This window comes from Andrographis paniculata, unplaced genomic scaffold (assembly GCF_009805555.1).
Source record: "Andrographis paniculata isolate CXL003 unplaced genomic scaffold, ASM980555v1 Contig76END, whole genome shotgun sequence".
NCBI classification, from domain to species: domain Eukaryota; kingdom Viridiplantae; phylum Streptophyta; class Magnoliopsida; order Lamiales; family Acanthaceae; genus Andrographis; species Andrographis paniculata.
Genome location: NW_026137613.1, coordinates 458,295 through 476,792, shown reverse-complemented (window position 1 = coordinate 476,792; position 18,498 = coordinate 458,295). Strand labels below are relative to the sequence as shown.

Below are 18,498 nucleotides of genomic sequence, written 5' to 3'. Positions count from 1 at the left end.
ACCCGGATGCGAGACGGGAGCGGGTCTTGAATCCTAATATTTTCTAGCGAAGCGAGTCCCGAGGCCTGCAAAATTTGTCCCGAACCCGCTCCGTTGACATTCCTAAACATCCCTGTGGACCACACTCTTATAATTTATATCAAAATTAAAAGTATTTTAATATGAATATATTACTCCTATAATAAAAAATATATCAAGACAAAAATAATAATAATAAAAAGAAGTACTTTCAATCGAAACGTACACGAACAGAATAGTTGTATACCTTCGCTTTACTTTCCTCTAGCTCTGTTAAAAGTGAGCGTTGGATCTCACCAATAATCGTTACACGAACATCGGCCATCCTTAAAATGATGAAACCGATTCCGATCCCTCGCTATAATCTCCCGACCAAATATCTTGGATATCATCTTGCTAGCCTCATGGCAATCCCCACACACCCTAAGGTTCTTTACGATCCTCAACAACGTACCCGGCTTCGTACTAATCAACCCATATGCGATCGCAACCTTCTCGCTATGCTCCGCCGCCGCCTCGCCTTCCTCCGACGACATCTTGGGGACGTGCCCCGCCGCTTTCAACAACCTGTCGACTTCCTCCAACATTGCGTAAATCTCGTTGCTCCGCGGATGCGTTCGATCGCCGACGAGGAACTCGTGTACGACGCTCCCCACCTCGATGCTCGTCGATCCCGGGACCTTCTTCAGTCCCCTGTCGTTCGCCGCCGTCCGAATTCTCGCAACGTCGTCCCACCTCCCGACGTCCGCGTATATGTTCGAAAGCTGCACGTACGCGCCGGGATTGTCGGGCTCGAGCTTGAATAGCTTCTCGGCGGCGTATTCGGCAAGCTTGGGATTTTTATGCATTCGGCATCCCGCGAGAATCGCGCCCCATATCGCGCCGTCCGGGTCCATCTCCATCGTCTCGATGAACTCCATCGCTTCGGTTAATCGCCCCGCTCGGCTCAAGAGATCGATCATACATCCGTAATGCTGCACCTGCGGAGAAACGCCGAACTCCGTTTTCATAGAGTCGAAACATTCGCGACCGGCGTCGACCAAACCGGCGTGACAATAGGCCGACAATAGCCCGACGAACGTAATCTCGTCGGGTTCGAACCCCTCGCTCGTCATTTTCGAGAAAAGTTCGATCGCCTGAGTTGCGTCGCCGTGCATTGCTGACCCAAATATCATAACGTTCCAAGAAGCCAAATTTCTCGTCTCCATGCCGTAAAAGATCCGCTTGGCAGCTTCAACGTCGCCACATTTGACGTACATGTCGATAAGACTCGTCCAAAGAGTCTCGTTCTGGAGGTCGCGGAAGTTCTTCTCGACGAACTTATGTATCCATTTTCCGAGATCGAGAGCTCCCGAATGAGCACAGGCGGGAATCATGTTCAAGAACGTAACTTTGCTCGGTTCGACGCTGTTCATCTGCATTAGTCGAAAGATTTCGAGAGCTTCCTTGTACTTGCTTGCCCGCGAATAGCCACCGATCATAACATTCCACGAGATGAGGTCTTTTTTCCGTAAGCCATCGAACAAACTCCGAGCGGTATCAAGATCGCCACACTTCGCATACATGTCGATCATCGCGTTAACGATCCGAAGATCCGAATCATAGCCATGTTCGATTACCCACATCCGAACCCAATTTCCGGTTTCGATTGCGCCGGCATGAGCGCACACGGAAAGCACGCTCAACAACGTGCTTGTATCGGGAGACACATTAGCGTTCCTCATCTCATCGAACAAATTCAAGGCATCATCAAACCGACTAATTTGAGCATATCCTGATATCATCGCATTCCAAGACACGACATCTCTAACAGGAATAGAATCGAAGAGCTTACGCGCATTATCAATATAGCCTCCAGAGACATACCCGGCAATCAACGCAGTGAACGACACGGCATCTCGGAAATGGCTCCTGTCGAACACCATTCGAGCGTCGTCCAAGCTTCCATTCCGAGCGTACATGTTGATAAGTGATGTGTGGACATGTACATTGTCTTCGAGCCCGAATTTAAGAACCTGAGCATGAACCTGTTTCCCCGAGGCTGCTGCGCCGCCGCAAGCCTTAAGAAGAAAAGGAAATGTGTAGGAATTCGGATCGATACCGAAAAACAACATGGTTGCATAACAACGGAGAGCTGAATTTGGGAATGAGGCAACAGCATATCCTCGGATCATCATATTGTAGATGATGTGATTTGGATTGGGAATTGAGTCGAAAATCGACTCGGCGTAAGAGAGATCGACGCAGGGGCCGATCGAGCAGAACTGGAGAAGTTTGCTCTGTGCAAAATGTGTGTTGTGAAGGCCAAATTTGATGAATTGGGAATGGATTTGCTTAAACTTTTCGAAAGTTTTGCAGGTGGAGAGGAGTGTTAGAGATGGATGTTTCTGAAGGAGTTCGTAGGGAGGATCTGAGGAGTTAGGCAGGAAGTGTAGGAACAGATTATTGTTCGACGCTACATGAATCGCCATGGCTAACAGCAAGCAAGCAAGCTAGGGTTTCAACTCAAATTCAAATACCTAAAAAAAAATTCAAATAACAAAAACTCAAATTCAAATACCTTGGAGGCAATAATCAATCGTGTTCATACTCATACAACTTACCGGCGAAGGAGTTCCATCGATGCTTGCACAAACAGAGCAATGGAATGCAAAGCTTTTGCCGCCGATGCCTCTCCTCCGTTCCCTGCGAATGCCATTAATGAAGGACGCAGGCGCGCACAGTTAATTAATTAGGTATAACAAAACATGATTAGAGAGAAAATTAGCTATTAGGAACGAAGCGGAAGCCATTAAAGGCCTAGACAAGCAAAAGCAGGATTGGATTGAAGAGCCATTGCTACCTTGCCATAATTATGAGAGATTGGTAATCGAGATTGATTGGGGTGAGTATTTCTTCTCTCTCATTCTGTCTATCAAAGATTTCTTGATGGAGATGGAGAAATTAGTTTGATTTTGATTGGCAAGAAGCATGCATAGCTAGCTTATCTTCATCTTCATCTTCATCTTCATCTACTTTCAGTCTGTGAATAAATAAAAACCCCAAACCAAAATGGCGAAGTTGATAAGCAAACCGTGGTCCACCTAGAAAATTTTAAAAAGAATAAAAATTAAAATATCTAGTGATATTTTTGTTTGAAAAAAACTATTTACTCAGTTCCATAAAACATTAATGTGATTTTTATGGAGGTGCTGATTAATATTAAACTTTTAATTTTATTTGATTAAAATATAATGATTAAGTTAAATAAAAATAATCTTTTTTAATTAAATTTTCAGAGCATTCTAAATTAATTTAAGGTAAATTTTCATATTCGTGTTCGTTCCCCTTTTTTCTTCTTCGAATAGTCATGAACTCTTTTTTTAATTTCGACCATTGTAGCTTTACACTCGCCGACCGTCGTAGCCCTTCAACCGCACCACCGACAACAAACAGTCTCTCCCTCCTTTCTTCTACTCTCTCTCTTTTCCATTCTCCGCTGCCGATTAAGTCACTCCTCCGTCTCTTCCATTCTTTCCCGGCAATCGTTACGCTTCATCACTGATCATCTTCTCTACTTCTGACCGGCACCGACGAAATAAGAAGAAGGGTGTATAAATATCGAGATTATATTTGTCATCGGACATGGCTGTAGTGTGCTTAATACTTCAATTGAAAATGTTTATTGATGGATTTGTAAATGCTAATTCATAGAATCCAAAATGTTTATAGTAGAAATTAAATAATAAAACTCCATCCGTCTCGTTGAAAGGTTGTTATTTTTTCTTTTCTTCCGTCCCTAAACAAGATTATCATTTTCTAATTTAGTAATTGTACTACTTACCTAACATAATGAATATCCTTCCAACTTACACTGTATTACACAAATGTCATTATTTTTATATTACACAATACTAATATGGGCATTTTTGTCTTTTTCACTACAATTCATTATAATACTAATATTAAAGAATCTACATGAAAAAAAGTAAACGACAACCTTGCACCTAGACGGAGGGAATATTTTCTTTGTTGCATTTAGTATATGGTTTATGTTGAGATTGAAAATAATTTTGCCTGAAAAATGAGAAGAGGGTGAGGACGAGGAAGAACAAGAAATAGACTGCGAGTAATGAATGAATATATTGTTGAATTTGAATAGATTGAATGGAATGTGGACTTAATGGATGTGTTGTGAAAATTCGTTTAATTTAATTAAGAATGAATTGTAATGGTTCGGCTAAGATATTATTAACTTTGTATATATTGCACAATTATTTATATTTCTTAGACGCTAAAAATCAAATAATATATTGTGTATTGAATTTTAAAATTTTGTCATACGATTTAGAAAATGCCTGAGTCCTATATTTAAGCTCACCAAGTTTCATGTTATATAATATAATATGAAATACTATCTCATTCACGACTAAATTGAAATGGATGTTGTTGAAATATATTTGCCCGCGAAAAGGGAACGAGGAATGAGGAAAGAAAGATAGCGTCAGTTATATTAAATTAGATTAATTTTTATAATCTAATGGTTATTAACTAATCAACATGATGCTTATTGTTTCCTATTAGCACCCCTATTTTTATTTATGTTTGTTTCATGTCAGTTTTTTTATTTAATAATTGTATTATATGTCTAACATAATATATATTCATCTGATTTATAATATATTAATAAATATTATTATTTTTATATTATAAAATACTAATAAAAATATTTTTTTATCTTTTTTTACTATAAATTAATATAATATAAAAATTATTAAAAAATCTATATGAAAAAACAAATGATACACTTTTTAGGAGAAGTAATATATATTTTTAAACTCAAGGGTTTGTTTAGATAAGGGGTGTTTGGAGGTTTTTGAAAATCTGGAAGTTTGAAAAAAATAAAAAGTTAGTATTTAATTTGATGTATTATGAGAGAAAAAATGTATTTAATGTGATGTAGTTTAAAAAATAAATACTTCCAAATGTAAAAGTGTGTTGCGTAAACATAGCTTTGATTTTTGAATTTTGATTTTAAATAGTAAAATTTTGAATTGAAATAATTGTTTGATGTGATATTTTAAATGTGAAATTAAATTTTAGTATAATATAATAAATAAAAATTAGGTGGTTAATTTAATATTTTTGGACAATTTTTTATTGAAATAATAAAATCAAAATTATAATTGCACAAGTAAACACATCCCTAATGTTTTAAAGTTTTTAATAATTTTTTGGAACAATAAAAAGGTTAATGAAAAATATATTCTATCTCTTAAATAAGCATTAAGTTATTTTTCTTTATTATTATTATGTAAATTCTTTAATATTAATATAATATTTATATACTCTCTCCGTCCCATTGAAAGGTTATCATTTTTCATTTTCGTCTGTCCCAAAACAAGGTTACCATTTCCTAATTTAGTAATTGTACTACCTACTTCACATAATAAATATCATTTCAACTTTTAATATATTACACAAATGTCATTGCTTTTATATTACACCATACTAATAGGGGTATTTTTGTCTTTTTTACTACAACCCAATATAATATTAATATTCAAAAATTTACGTGCAAAAAGTAAACGCCACCATTCCACGGAGGGAGTATAATATTTTTCGATTTAATCATTCTGCAACACTTTTTTAGGTATTTCTCAAATATTCTATTTTTAAAATAAAAAATAATTAAATATACTTACATTTTATCCTATCACATCACTTAAATAAAATACATATTTCTCTCTCATTGTACCATCTCATTCTCATTCCCAAATTATCATCTTTAATACTATCGACCTAAATTCTCGTATAAACAAATGTCGCACCATATTTGGTACGAAGTGAGTACAAATTACAAAAAATAATAAAATAATTTTATTAATATTGTTTGATATAAAAATAATGATATTTATTATATAGATAATACATTTACTAAAAAATATATATATATATATAATATACCTTATTTACCAAATCAAAATAAAAAAAGAAAGATAATTATTAAAGAATAAAAAGGTATTATTTTCATATTTACTCATGACATCAAATTGTAAATATATGTATAATATTGAAAATATATACTACATTAAAATTTGTTTAATTCTATTTTTTTTTTTAAATTTTTTTTGAAATTTAATTTAGATATTTCTTATGCCGAGTGAAATATATCTATTTTATTATTTTTATTTTTAAATAATTTTTTTTTTTTCGTTTTAAAATAAAAATACTTTTCAATTAAATACTTAAATATTTTACTTTTCATATAATTTTTTTTAACCCCATTATATTTTAATATTTATGAAAAATATTTTTGTTAAAAACAAATCTAAACAAACTTAAAAAGAATTTACATAATAAAATAAATAATTAAAAATATTAATTATATCTACAGAAAAAAATAAAAAATTAAATTAAAACTTTATTGAGCAAAAATCATTTTTGGTCCCATTCAATATCACAATTATCAATTTTGGTCTCATTAAAAAAAAATTATCAATTTTGATCTCACTCAAATAAAATTTTATCAATTTTAGTCCCAAATCGGTTGACTGGGACTGAACACAGCCGTGTTGAATGACTCAGAAGGTGACTGGACGTCCCAGGCAGCCAAACACGGCCGTGTTGGTCTCAACACGACCATGTTGATTGCCCTGCATTTCTGAATACGGCCGTGTTCCTGGCCGTGTTCTGAACACAACCATGTTCCTGCCCGTATTTCTATCCATGTTTTCAACACAACCATGTTCTAGGCCATGTTCTTGTCCATGTTCTCAACAAGATCATGTTCTAGGCCATGTTCACGACCATGTTTTCAATATAATTATATTGTATGTCATATTTATTATTTTTTTCACTTTTTGATTAAAATTATTTGATATAAATATATATATTTATAATTCAATAATTTTTTTTTTACAATTATTTCATAATATAAAAAATAATCAATTTTTAATATTTTAAAAATATATAAAAATAATAATATATTAATATATATTTTTAAAAAGTTATAGTAAAAATTTTAAAATATTATTTTAAAATAATTATTTTTATAAATTATAAATTAAATTTATTATTCAAAATAATATTTTAAAATAAACTTCCTCCATCTCACGTTGGATGTTTGAGTCACTAAAACACGAAAATTTATGATAAATATAATTAGTAGATAATTAAAAATATATTAGTAAAAATAATTATCATATAATATAAATAATTATAAATTAAAATTAAAATAAAATAACTAATTAAAATTTTTTAAAAAATAAATTAAAAAAATAGTGTGTAATTATTTAAAAAAAAAAGTGATATAGGATGGGATGTGTGACAGACAAAAATTGCAATATGAACATAGTAAGTGGGACGAATGAAATATTATTAAATATATATATTAATATATTATTGTTTTTATATATTTTTAAAATATTAAAAATTGATTATTTTTTATATTATGAAATAATTGTAAAAGATATTTTTGTTGAATTATAAATGTATATATTTATATCAAATAATTTTAACCAAAAAGTAAAAATAATAATAAATATAACCTATAATATGATTATATTGAAAACATGACAAGAACATGTCCTAGAATATGCCTGTGTTGAGAACATGGGCAAAAACACGGGCAGGAACATGGCTGTGTTCAGAACACACGGCCAGGAACATGACCGTGTTTAGAACTCAGTCGTGTTCAGAAGTGCAGGGTAATCAACATGGTCGTATTGGCTGCCTGGGATGCCCAGTTACCTTCCGAGTCATTCAAAACGACCGTGTTCAAGCCAACACGGCCGTGTTCAGTCTCAGTCAACCGATTTGAGACTAAAATTGATAAATTTTCATTTGAATGAGACCAAAATTGATAATAATTGTAATATTGAATGAGACAAAAAAATAATTTTTACTGAACTTTGTTTTTATTTTTGTCCGGTCCTCAATTTAGAAACTGACTTCCAAGTTGTGAAAGAAGGAATCACGAACTATTGTATGTGCAAAATTCAAATAAAAATCATTCCAGTTCACTGCTGTTCATCAACAAAATTGAAATTAGGTCACGCAAAAACCCTAGCGAGAGCTCTGAATTTGTTCAGACATTCTGACTGATTTCAGCAACTAAATCACAAATTCGAAGAAGCACAGACGAAACGAGTTCACAGAACTTACCCTGCCGTCCAATATCGAACAAAAGCATTCAAACTTTCGAAATACTCACAGCAGAACAGATCCATCAATCATTTCAGCATATTGTCATCATCATCGATTCAACAAGATAAAAATCGAATGTATTACCGTGAAAGAGAGAACGGGAACTTCGCAGCTCAAATCAAATGTGACAGTTATTCTCGTTTTGACGCAAAATAAAAAAAAAAAATGCTCTGTTTTATAGTCGATCAAAGTTTCAGGAATGATAAAAGTCGCGTTTTTGAAAGTGCGACTTCAATCAAAAACGCGCTTTTCAGTTCAATTAGGAAACCCTATTTTAGCAATTACAGATTCAAATTCTCAGTGTACAAGAGAAGACATGTTGAGCATGAAGAACAAAGACTGTTCTTAGTGAGCAAAGAATCTTTCTTTTTTGCAGACGGGGAACAGAATCCACAAGGTAAAGGCGTAATGGACCTAACTGTGTTTTTGGCATAACTTTGTGTAATGGCTTCGTTCCTTTTCCCCTTTGTAGTAATTGGCATTTTCCTTTAGGAGGAGACACATTTCTCGCTTTGTGAAAAAGGAGGGAAACCATGGCCATGCACATAGCTTAGGCATCCATCCCTCAGGGGTATTGAAGGGTCGCGGCATCATAATGACATTCGGACAGCAGCAACAACTACACTTGCAAGAATATGTAAGTATGAATCTCACTGTCGTTTGTGTCTTGTTGTTGCTGCCCTCAGAATATATTCATTTCGTTAATTGCTATGACAATTGAATGTGTGCATCTTTCAAATATATATATATGACATCATCTTGAGAGGAATCTCTTTAACTCTGGAATTTCAGAATTTCAAAGATGATTCCACTCTAAATATGTGTTGGTGCATTACTCTGGATAGCTAGGAATCTTCACATTTTGACATGGTTGAGAGATACTCTTTAACCCATGGCTTTCCCCTGAGCACACATTGTTTTAGAGTTCATGAAATAACTATTATCAGGTAGTAAGTACTAGTGGATAGAGGAAAGAATCTTGAGGTGAGGCCTAATCTGAATCCTGCTAGTTGAAATATTGATGGGTTGTATTTACTTGTAATAAAAGAACAAAGTTGGACTAATAGGATGTATTTAGTTCATCAAAGTTCTTCGGCGATGCGTGGTAGACTGAATGACAGCTAGCCATGAGAGTGCTTCTTCGAAAGTTTGATGAGCTTTATCATGTTGAGAGCACTAATATCATTTTGTATAATTAAGATATGGAATCATTGAAACTTAAGGTTAATTAAAATGATATAAGCTATTTGATTATACTACTGCTATTATCGCGTTCTGATGATATATAGGTATGCAACGCATCACAAGAAAAAATTAGTAAAAGTGAATTATAAACATGAGTGCTGAATATATGTATTCGGCCATTGTAAGAAGGCTGGTAACTAACATCCTCCTCATGGATTTACTTTCCATGGGAGCCATCCCTAGCTAGCAAACAAAAAAGGAAGATGAGTGGAAAGTTCAGAAATTAGTACAGTTGAGTTGGTCTTATTCAGGCTAAGCTAGCTATGTGATTCGGAAGTATTTAGGTATTAAAGCCACAAAGCTCCAGCGTCTTTCAGCATGTTCTTGAGTGTCCCATTGAGCTGAAGAGTCATCACCGTGTTAGCAGATCCGACTAGCTTTCCCCCGATGAATACTGCAGGGACTGAAGGACTGCAACCCAGCTTCATTAGAGCCCACTCCATTTCCTTCCCCTTAGAGTCCTCATCGAGCTCATGGATCAAAGGGCTCACCCCTTGCTCATAGAACAGTCTCTTGATGGCATGGCACATACAACATGAACTCTTGCTGAATATCACCACTGCTTTCTGTGAAGATATTTTTGCTATCCGGTCCATTTGCTAAAATTGTAATTCTTTAAAAATGAGGGATTTTTGTGCTTGAGTTGCGGTTGAGGGTTTCATGGGTGCGTATTTATAGAGGTGACTGAAGGTGTACATTTACTTAGTAGCATTGTTGATGAAATAATTTTTATTTTTATTTTTTAAAAAAAAGGAAAAGAATTGAAGGTTCTTTAAGATATATTTGGATAGATGCCGAAAAGGATCAGTTCTTAGATTGAGACGACACCTGTGATGCTGCTGCATTACATGTTGTTTCCTATTAGTTCTTGGAATCTATTAGCCTTATTAAAAAATACAAAGATAATAGAGCATATCAAACCGAAAGCAAATTCACTGATAGTTTAATAAGATAGTACGGCTACTGGTTTTTTCATCATTCTTTTCATGAGGATAAAAGGAGTGCCACGCGCTATATAGTGATTGTGTGACTGAGCGATGGGAATGTCAACGTGATAGGTTGGAATCTGCAGATTTGGGACGTGGAAGGAAAATCCGACACATACTTGCATCAGCTGATGGTGAAATGCTTTGAGAACTGCTTTAAGATTGTTCTGCCAAGTGGTCCATATGTATGTTGGATTGAACAGAACATCCTGAGTGAGTAAGTGTGTGTGTCTGGAAGGCCTTGCGTCAAGAATCATTAATGATGACTGTATATTTGTGCTGGGTAAGTGGCTTGATTAAGGTTGTTCTCGCCCACTTCACACACTGCCTTTTGTATGCTATAAGAAAACTCAGGCAAGTATACCTGTTCCGATAAACCTCTGAAATAGATATTTCTTACAAACTATAGGTGAGGATCGTGAGGTTCACAATGATAACACAATAGGATGCTCCTTGTTTGAATACCATCACGTATATTCCAAGGCCTTTGTGAATTAAAATTATACGCACAGACGAGAGGACATGTTGAACGACTTAAATATACAAGTGTGAAACAATACCTCTTTCTATCTTTGCATTATGAAATTTAAGGCACCTGAGAAAAAAAAAAAAAAAAAGGACTATTGAGAACAAAGTGATACTACTTTATAAAGTTCTATAAGAACACTCAACTAGGTGATGTGGGGCACAAATAATACATAAATAGTTTGTGCATCATCTTAGAAGAAAACTTGCTAGGTTACAATATTCAATGGTCGGGTTAGTTCAACCTCAATTCAATAGGCTCGAGAGAAACACCATGACGCCTTTGTTGGCTAGGGTGATCGTGAGCTTTATATTATGTCTGAATTTAATGTTAGAAGAGCTTGAGCCTTATTAGGTTTAAACTCAATGTACACTAGTCTCATCATGTTACCTATTTGTGAGTATATACATCAAAAGTGGTGGACATGGTGCTGATAGGAAGAATATATTTAGGGTGTGTTCGTTTGACAGATATTTTCGGATTTATAATATTTATAAAATTCCCCTCCCCCCTCCCACCAAGAAAACATCAAATAAAGTATCTCATTCAAAATATCATATCATACAACTATTTCAATTCATATTTTTAATATTCAAATTCCAACTCAAAATCCAAACCTCCAAAAAAACACGCCCTTAATATATCAAAAATCTATCAGCACCGTGAGATGTCCTTTATTAGTTTAATATATTTAATTCATATATGGGTTATATGTTGTTTTGTGAAAAAGGATATGCTGTTACTTCTGAGCAATAAAAGGCCTCAAAACTAAGCATTTATTTATATGTTCATTTGTTATATAAGATGTTGACCAAGATATACAAGATGCCAAGTAGTGTTAATGTAGTTCAATAATAATTTTGTTTTTTATTGAATTATTGTGCATGTGCTATTCTACATGATTGAATATGCTGTATGTAGATATATTATGTGTTAATAATGTTGTTCAATAAATTGATTTATGTTTGTACATTCATTACAGTTCGATATATTACATCTAATTTATAATTATTACTCCCTCCGTCCAATTTCTATTGTTCTAAAGTATATTTACACGGTTTTTTAGGTGATTGTCTTTTTGTTATGAATTGACAAATTTGCCCTTGATTAAAAGTAGTAAATGAATGAAGGGTAAATATATAAAATTTGTATTTAAGAAAGGAAATAGGACAATAGTTATTGGACGTCCCAAATAGGAAAGTAGGACATTAGTTTGTGGACGGAGGGAGTATTTATTTGTTACTAATACTTGTTATCTCATATTCTTGTCAATATTTTTTTTGACTCGACTTTCATAGCCATGGGTTTTACTGCACAACATATTCTGATGTCTCTAAAATGACTTGATTTGCTACCCTTAGTGTTTACAGTAGTGACACTGAGAATGACAAGAGAGTTTTGGTGCAGCTCACAATTCGAATATTTTACTAGTGCTATGAGCTTCTATTTGAGAAACACAAAACTCATGACTTAAAGTTTATAACGTATTTACTATATAGCACATGATGGAATACTTGCCTAACTACAATTCATGCATATAATCAGTCTAAATGATTCCTCTGAAGACATGAGATTATTGCATACAAGTAGCATAACTTTCTTCCTCCCACTTGTGCCGTCTCATATCCTTTAGAGAATATGTAAATCAATGGATAGTTTGCACTCATATGATTATATTAGGACCAGACACTGAGCTCTACGGAGTCTGCCGCTGTCAATCTTTTACTGATTATTTGCTGATTGGAAATGGATTAAGTTTGCAGTAAAGGTGAGATTTGACCGATATAGGGACATCGTGCATTATCTTTGAATACTCTCTAGAATTAGAAAAGCACATTCTTTGTTAAAAGCTATTCTCAGATGGGTTAAATAGCAGGAAAAATATGCAGATAACTTGCATTAATAAACCCCCCCCCCCCCCCCCCCACACACACACAAATAATAACTTAGCTTTGAAGCTACTAGAGAAAGTAAATAACAACCACTCACTTAAAATAAGGTGTTTCATGCGTAAGATTTGACAAAATAAATATTGCATGCATGCTAGGGAACTAATTTTAACTAATTCAAAATATATGCATGTGTGTGTTTTCCGAGTATAAGCTTTTAGATGATATAGCCATTGGGCTGCTTATGCTTGGTATTAGAGCCAAAATTTTCCGAGTACGCATTACAACTTACACTAATATATAAAACAGTGTTTCTTGTTGGAGGCTAGAAGTGAACGAATATGTTGAAGTGCCAAACTATTTTTAAAAAATCAAAAGTCGAAAGCAGTACACCTCTTTAGAGTTGAATCTTGATGGTTATTTACTTACTTCAGCAGTTAGATGCTACTTCTCATTTAACCTCATCAAAATTTGAGTATGAAGCAAGCATTGCCTCACCTTTGCGTGTCTCATACATGCATATGATTTAGTTACCTTGCGAATTAATAGCTGCTATTGCAACATCAACAAAATTGAAGCACAAAAAAAAAAAAAAAAAAATAGTTTCAAAATTGATACCAGGACTTTGTTCTCTAAGTTCAATAAAAGAAGACATCTGGCACATAAGTGAAGCCCCCTCTCTTTTCTCCATACATACATATATATATATATATGTATGTATTAATTACAATTTTCTCAAAAAGATACAAGAGCCCTCTACATTATCTTTTAATGCCTACAGACCTATGCAGAAAAAGAAAAAGAAAAGCGAGGAATGTGTTTGTTATCAGTTATCACACATTCATATACATATGCGACTAATTAGCCATGTTTGAGCTTTACACAAGTAAATATATATATATATAATCTTGAGATTTGAAGGCGAGTTCAAAGCCACAGAGCTCCAGCATCCTTAAGCATCTTATTAAGTGAACCATCAAGGTGCTGTGTTAGTAAGTCTTTAGCCGAGCCCACAAATTTTCCTCCAACAAACACTGCTGGAACTGATGGTTTGCAGCCGAGCCTTATCAGGGCTCTCTCCATTTCCCCACCATTTTTCTGCTCGTCTAGTTCATAGATCATAGGACTCACTCCTTGCTCGTAGAACAGCCTCTTGATCGCATGACACATGCAGCATGTACTCTTGCTGAAAATCACTACAGCCTTTTGTGAAGCCAGTTTCTGTACACACTCCATTACCGAGACAATTGAATGATTTATGCTGTCTAAGGATAAAGCCTTAAAGGTAATTAGCTGACTGTATAGCGGTTCAAAAAACAGTCGACTAGGTTTCTGATGATAGTGTCTAGGCATTTGTAAACTTATATTTATACTTGAAACCGAGGATTGCTGTATGGATGAGTGCATTGTTTAATGCAATTAATGGCGAAGAAAGAAGGGTCAGAATTCCTTGAGATCATCAAGAATAGATTCTCCCATGCTCTGTATAGCTGAGTAGGTTTATAATTGGAAATCCTTAGATGGATTCCCCATGCTCTGTTATTAAATTATCGATCTGTTTGCTAATAAGTTTTTAGAATTACATTTAGACGGGATATGAAATATTTGAGCAGATAAGGTCTGACTTTTAAGATTCTGTCCAGCAAAGTGAACCAACTGTTGAGTCAATAGAGAATTCTAGAAAAAGCTCAAAGAAAGAATGGAAGTGTAGATAACTCTTGACCAAAGCATATTCCTTTTTACCTCTCGGAATCTTGTCAGATGTAAGTCGGGCCACTGTGAAAATTCAGGTCTAAAAACAACACAGATCAATCATTCATTCTTTCTGCATTCACTGAATAACACTGCATTCACTCCTGTGACATCACATTCCGGAATCGCTTTAGTTCAGGAATTGTCGAGTTTCAAAGTTGATTCTGTAAGCATGTGCTTGTGCATTTATCTGGATAGCTCAGAATCTACACATCTTGATGTGATTGAGGAATAATCTGACCCAAAGCTGTTTGTTATCGCGAGCTTAGTTTATGTAATTAGTCGAGGAAGAGGCATCTAACCGTTATCACTTGCTAGACAGATCATATCATTAGTTGATTGTTTGTATATAGAATAACAAGTTTATTTCGCTGTCACATTTTTTTTCGGTAGACCTAACAACCACAGGTAATCATCTATGAAAAGTTTCCTACTCGAAAAGCCTTGTAGAAGAAAAAAGAGTGATTCCTAAGTTGTGCGGCTTATAATGTTCAAAGTGGGGAATGTCGAGGGGAACTGCTTCTTTTTCCATATGATATTTTTCTTTGTTACTATAAATTACGATGAGCATAGTTAGAGGCCATCATTGTTCTCAGCCTTGTACAAAAAAAGGTTGTGAGATCTTAATGAATTAAGCTTCTTTTATGTGCCTTGTTGTTAATGTTTTATTCTATCTCTCGGCGTAAAGTGTTGAGCCCGTTTCGCGCTATGTGATTTTATAAGCGCTCAGCCACAAATGGCCCTGAGGCATGAAATGGGATACTTCATAAGAAAAAGATAGATATATATATATATCGTGAAATGCATAATCCAAATAATAAAGAATTGAGAAGACAAAGACAAAGAGAAGAGAAACACAAGGGCATAGACATCCATTCATTAGTTGATATTCTCATGATCATTTCGACTTGGCTCCACCTTTCCGGAGGGAGTTTAGTCTCCGGTAGTTGAGGTGTAATAAAAAACCATATCTTGTTCAAAACAAGATTAAAGAGCCGACCTCACGACAGAAGGTGTTTGAGACAATTGGCCGAATTTGCAAGCCACCAAAGGCAAACCCTCAGTATTTATTACCTATCACATCAATATTCATTATGATTTCATGATTTGAATGGCCCTCGATTGGGGAAGAATGACTCTATAAATTGAAAAATGGTTCAAATTTATACATGATTAGAACACCTCGGAAGGACAACGGTTGCGCCTTCAAAGTTTCAACTTCATCCTTACCCACGAACCTACAAAAAATTGCTACAAAGGCAATTCGAGAGAGAGAAAAAAGAAAGAGTTTCTATTTTGTACTTTTTTTTTTTTTTACACACACGCACACAACTCGCACCCCCAACGGGAAATTCACCCTTTAAAGAGGGGTGCAACACAAGAACTTCCCGGGGGGTCACCCATCCTAATACTACTTTCGCCCAAACACGCTTAATTTCGGAGTTCTGATGAGATCCGGTGCGTTAGTGTTGGTATGATAGCACTTTTTTTTTTTTTGCTACAAAGGATTAGGAAAGTTTTTGATTGACTAATATAGAGTTAAAATAGAACTTTCATAAAGAAGAGGTGTTTTTGAAAACATTTTCACTTGATTTTAAAATTGTGCATTTTGAAAATTACCGCCATAATGGTAAGTAAATTCTATCTTGAAAATATATTTAATAATAAAATATTTTATAAATATCATCAATCATATCATATATCATATAATATTACAATAATAATAATAAAAAAAATTACTCAGAAAATTTAAATTCAAAACTCTCTAAACTACATACCAAAATCCAATAGACTCAATTAATAACATAATCTAACTTATAAACCAAATATCTAAAATACGTAAATAAGGTTTTAAGCATTAAAAAGGCTTTCTTGTACATGTCTTGTACATGTAAACTGGGCGGACGTATTAAGGGGCAAGGCTGCAGCCCTTCCTCCCCCTACCCCACCCCGCCTATAGTTATTTATTTAAGCTTTCTATTTTATTGTTTAATTATTTATTTAAAAAACTTATATACTCATATATTATATATAAATAATGTTTGAAATAAATAAATAAATAAATAATATATTTAGGATGTGCTTGTTGGGAGGATTTTTTTAATTTCTATTATTTATTTTTTTTTTAAAATATTAAATCAAATAATTATTTTTTTTATATTATATTAAAAATTAATTTTACATTCAAACTATTACATTAACGCTTATTTATGTCACACCATACAACTATTTCAATTAAAAAATTTTATTATTCAAATTTCAACTTAAAATTCAAATTCCAAACAAACACACCCTTAGTGTTGAATTATTTTTTTAATGAAAAATGATATTACTTTTTATTTAAAAAAATATAAAAATAAATATTTACCATATCTATAGTCATTATTTTTTCATTATTGATGTTATTTTAATTTATTATTTTGTAATAAAATTATTTTATATCAAAAATATATTTGTAAATTTAATAAAAATTGCTCCCCCTCTAAATATATTCTAGTTCTGCCCCTGAATGTAAATAGAGGTGTATTACATTACATTATATTTTGTAATGGACAAATCAATCGATCATACTGATCAACATATATATATATATATATAAACAAGAAATAAATTAAATAAAGTCGAATCAAAGCCAAAGCGCTCCGGCATCTTTAAGCCTCTTATTAAGCGACCCGTCTAGGTGCTGAGTTAGGAGATCTTTGGCGGAGCCGACAAATTTGCCTCCAACAAATACGGCGGGAACCAACGGGGTGCAGCCGAGCCTCTTTAGGGCATTCTCGATTTCTTCAAGTGCGTTGGGCTGCTCGTCGAGTTCATAAATTTCCGGGCTCACTCCTTGCTCGTAGAACAGCCTCTTGATGGCATGGCACATGCAGCACGTGCTCTTGCTGAAGATCACTACAGCCTTCTCAGAAGCCAGTTTTAGGACACACTCCATTGCTAATTTATGTATGTATTGATTTTTACTGTTGTGTTTGTATGGACGATTTGGTTGAGGTTTAATTTGGGGACGAATTGGTGCATGGTGTGTGTTGTATTTATAGTTTGGATTGAGTTGTGGATAATTGAATGTCGATTTTGGTGTTAAATAATTAATAGTAGTGATAATATTCTTGAGAGTATAATATTCTCAATATGTTTCTTTATCTAAATTTATTTTTATATTTTTTAGTACAAAAATACCGTTTTTTGTTTTTTTATTGGCTAAATTGCACAATATCCCTCAGTTGGTTTCACGAAATTGCGACCAAATTCTCCATACTTCTAAAACTGTGTCAAATTTTTTCGTGATTTCATAAACTCTGCATCTAACCCCTCATATGTTCTTATTTAACGATATTTAACTTAAATGCACCCAAACTGAGAATAAATTTTAAAATTTCAATTTCTGAACTCCTAAAATTACAAATATATTTATCTTTTTATATATTTAGCCTAAAAAAACAGTAAAAATAAACTCTTAAAATATGAGAAAAATAACTATTTAGTATATTTACCGTTCTGAGACACGGAGTTTATGAAACTACGAGGGAATTTGACGCCAATTTTAAAAGTACATGGTCTAGCTTTTTTTAGTTTTTACTTTAAAAAGTAAAAGATTTTATTTTTACTTATTTCTTTTAAAATGTATGACAAATCAAATGAGCACACATTTGGATAACTGATGGAGTAATAATAATACTCCCTCCATATCATAAGAATGATACATTTTTTCATTTTTTTATTTGTCCCAAAAATAAAAATATCATTTTCTAATTTAGTAATTGTACTACTTACCTAACATAATTAATACCGTTACAACTTCCAATATACTCCCTCCTTCCCAGCTACCGTGTCTCATTTCCTGTAAACACGAGAATTTACGAGGGGTATAATTAGTAATTAATTAAGAATG

The 18,498-nt window shown here is 33.7% G+C and overlaps 4 protein-coding genes and 1 non-coding gene across 6 annotated transcripts; all 5 read right to left on the bottom strand.

Moving 5' to 3' along the window:
- Positions 1-205: 205 nt before the first annotated feature.
- On the bottom strand, positions 206-3,090 carry LOC127266653 (pentatricopeptide repeat-containing protein At1g08070, chloroplastic). Of its 2 annotated transcripts, none has more exons than XM_051296995.1 (3): positions 2,861-3,090; positions 2,622-2,703; positions 206-2,078 (listed from the first exon to the last, which is right to left on the bottom strand). In XM_051296995.1, the coding sequence occupies exons 1-3, from the start codon at positions 2,866-2,868 to the stop codon at positions 312-314; spliced, it is 1,857 nt and encodes a 618-aa protein (XP_051152952.1). In that variant the 5' UTR covers positions 2,869-3,090; the 3' UTR covers positions 206-311. The 2 variants fall into 2 exon arrangements, with proteins under 2 accessions (XP_051152952.1, XP_051152951.1); XM_051296994.1 differs by having other exon boundaries at positions 206-2,537; positions 2,861-3,089.
- Positions 3,091-9,475: 6,385 nt separating this feature from the next.
- Positions 9,476-10,122, bottom strand: LOC127266584 (monothiol glutaredoxin-S10-like). The gene has a single exon (XM_051296867.1). It carries the CDS (start codon positions 10,044-10,046, stop codon positions 9,738-9,740), a length of 309 nt encoding a protein of 102 aa, XP_051152824.1. The 5' UTR covers positions 10,047-10,122; the 3' UTR covers positions 9,476-9,737.
- A 3,367-nt stretch (positions 10,123-13,489) lies between these two features.
- On the bottom strand, positions 13,490-14,087 carry LOC127266585 (monothiol glutaredoxin-S10-like). Its single transcript, XM_051296868.1, has one exon. It carries the CDS (start codon positions 14,085-14,087, stop codon positions 13,779-13,781), a length of 309 nt encoding a protein of 102 aa, XP_051152825.1. The 3' UTR covers positions 13,490-13,778.
- A 1,883-nt stretch (positions 14,088-15,970) lies between these two features.
- On the bottom strand, positions 15,971-16,089 carry LOC127266654 (5S ribosomal RNA). Its single transcript, XR_007842188.1, has one exon. It is a non-coding gene; the product is annotated as a 5S ribosomal RNA (ribosomal RNA).
- A 1,140-nt stretch (positions 16,090-17,229) lies between these two features.
- On the bottom strand, positions 17,230-17,541 carry LOC127266583 (monothiol glutaredoxin-S10-like). Its single transcript, XM_051296865.1, has one exon. It carries the CDS (start codon positions 17,539-17,541, stop codon positions 17,230-17,232), a length of 312 nt encoding a protein of 103 aa, XP_051152822.1.
- Between the last annotated feature and the right edge of the window lie 957 nt (positions 17,542-18,498).

What these genes read in the sequence shown, in the direction of transcription:
- LOC127266653 (XM_051296994.1), bottom strand. Translation starts at nt 2,489, where the DNA reads ATGGCGATTCATGTAGCGTCGAACAATAATCTGTTCCTACACTTCCTG.
- LOC127266584 (XM_051296867.1), bottom strand. Translation starts at nt 10,046, where the DNA reads ATGGACCGGATAGCAAAAATATCTTCACAGAAAGCAGTGGTGATATTC.
- LOC127266585 (XM_051296868.1), bottom strand. Translation starts at nt 14,087, where the DNA reads ATGGAGTGTGTACAGAAACTGGCTTCACAAAAGGCTGTAGTGATTTTC.
- LOC127266583 (XM_051296865.1), bottom strand. Translation starts at nt 17,541, where the DNA reads ATGGAGTGTGTCCTAAAACTGGCTTCTGAGAAGGCTGTAGTGATCTTC.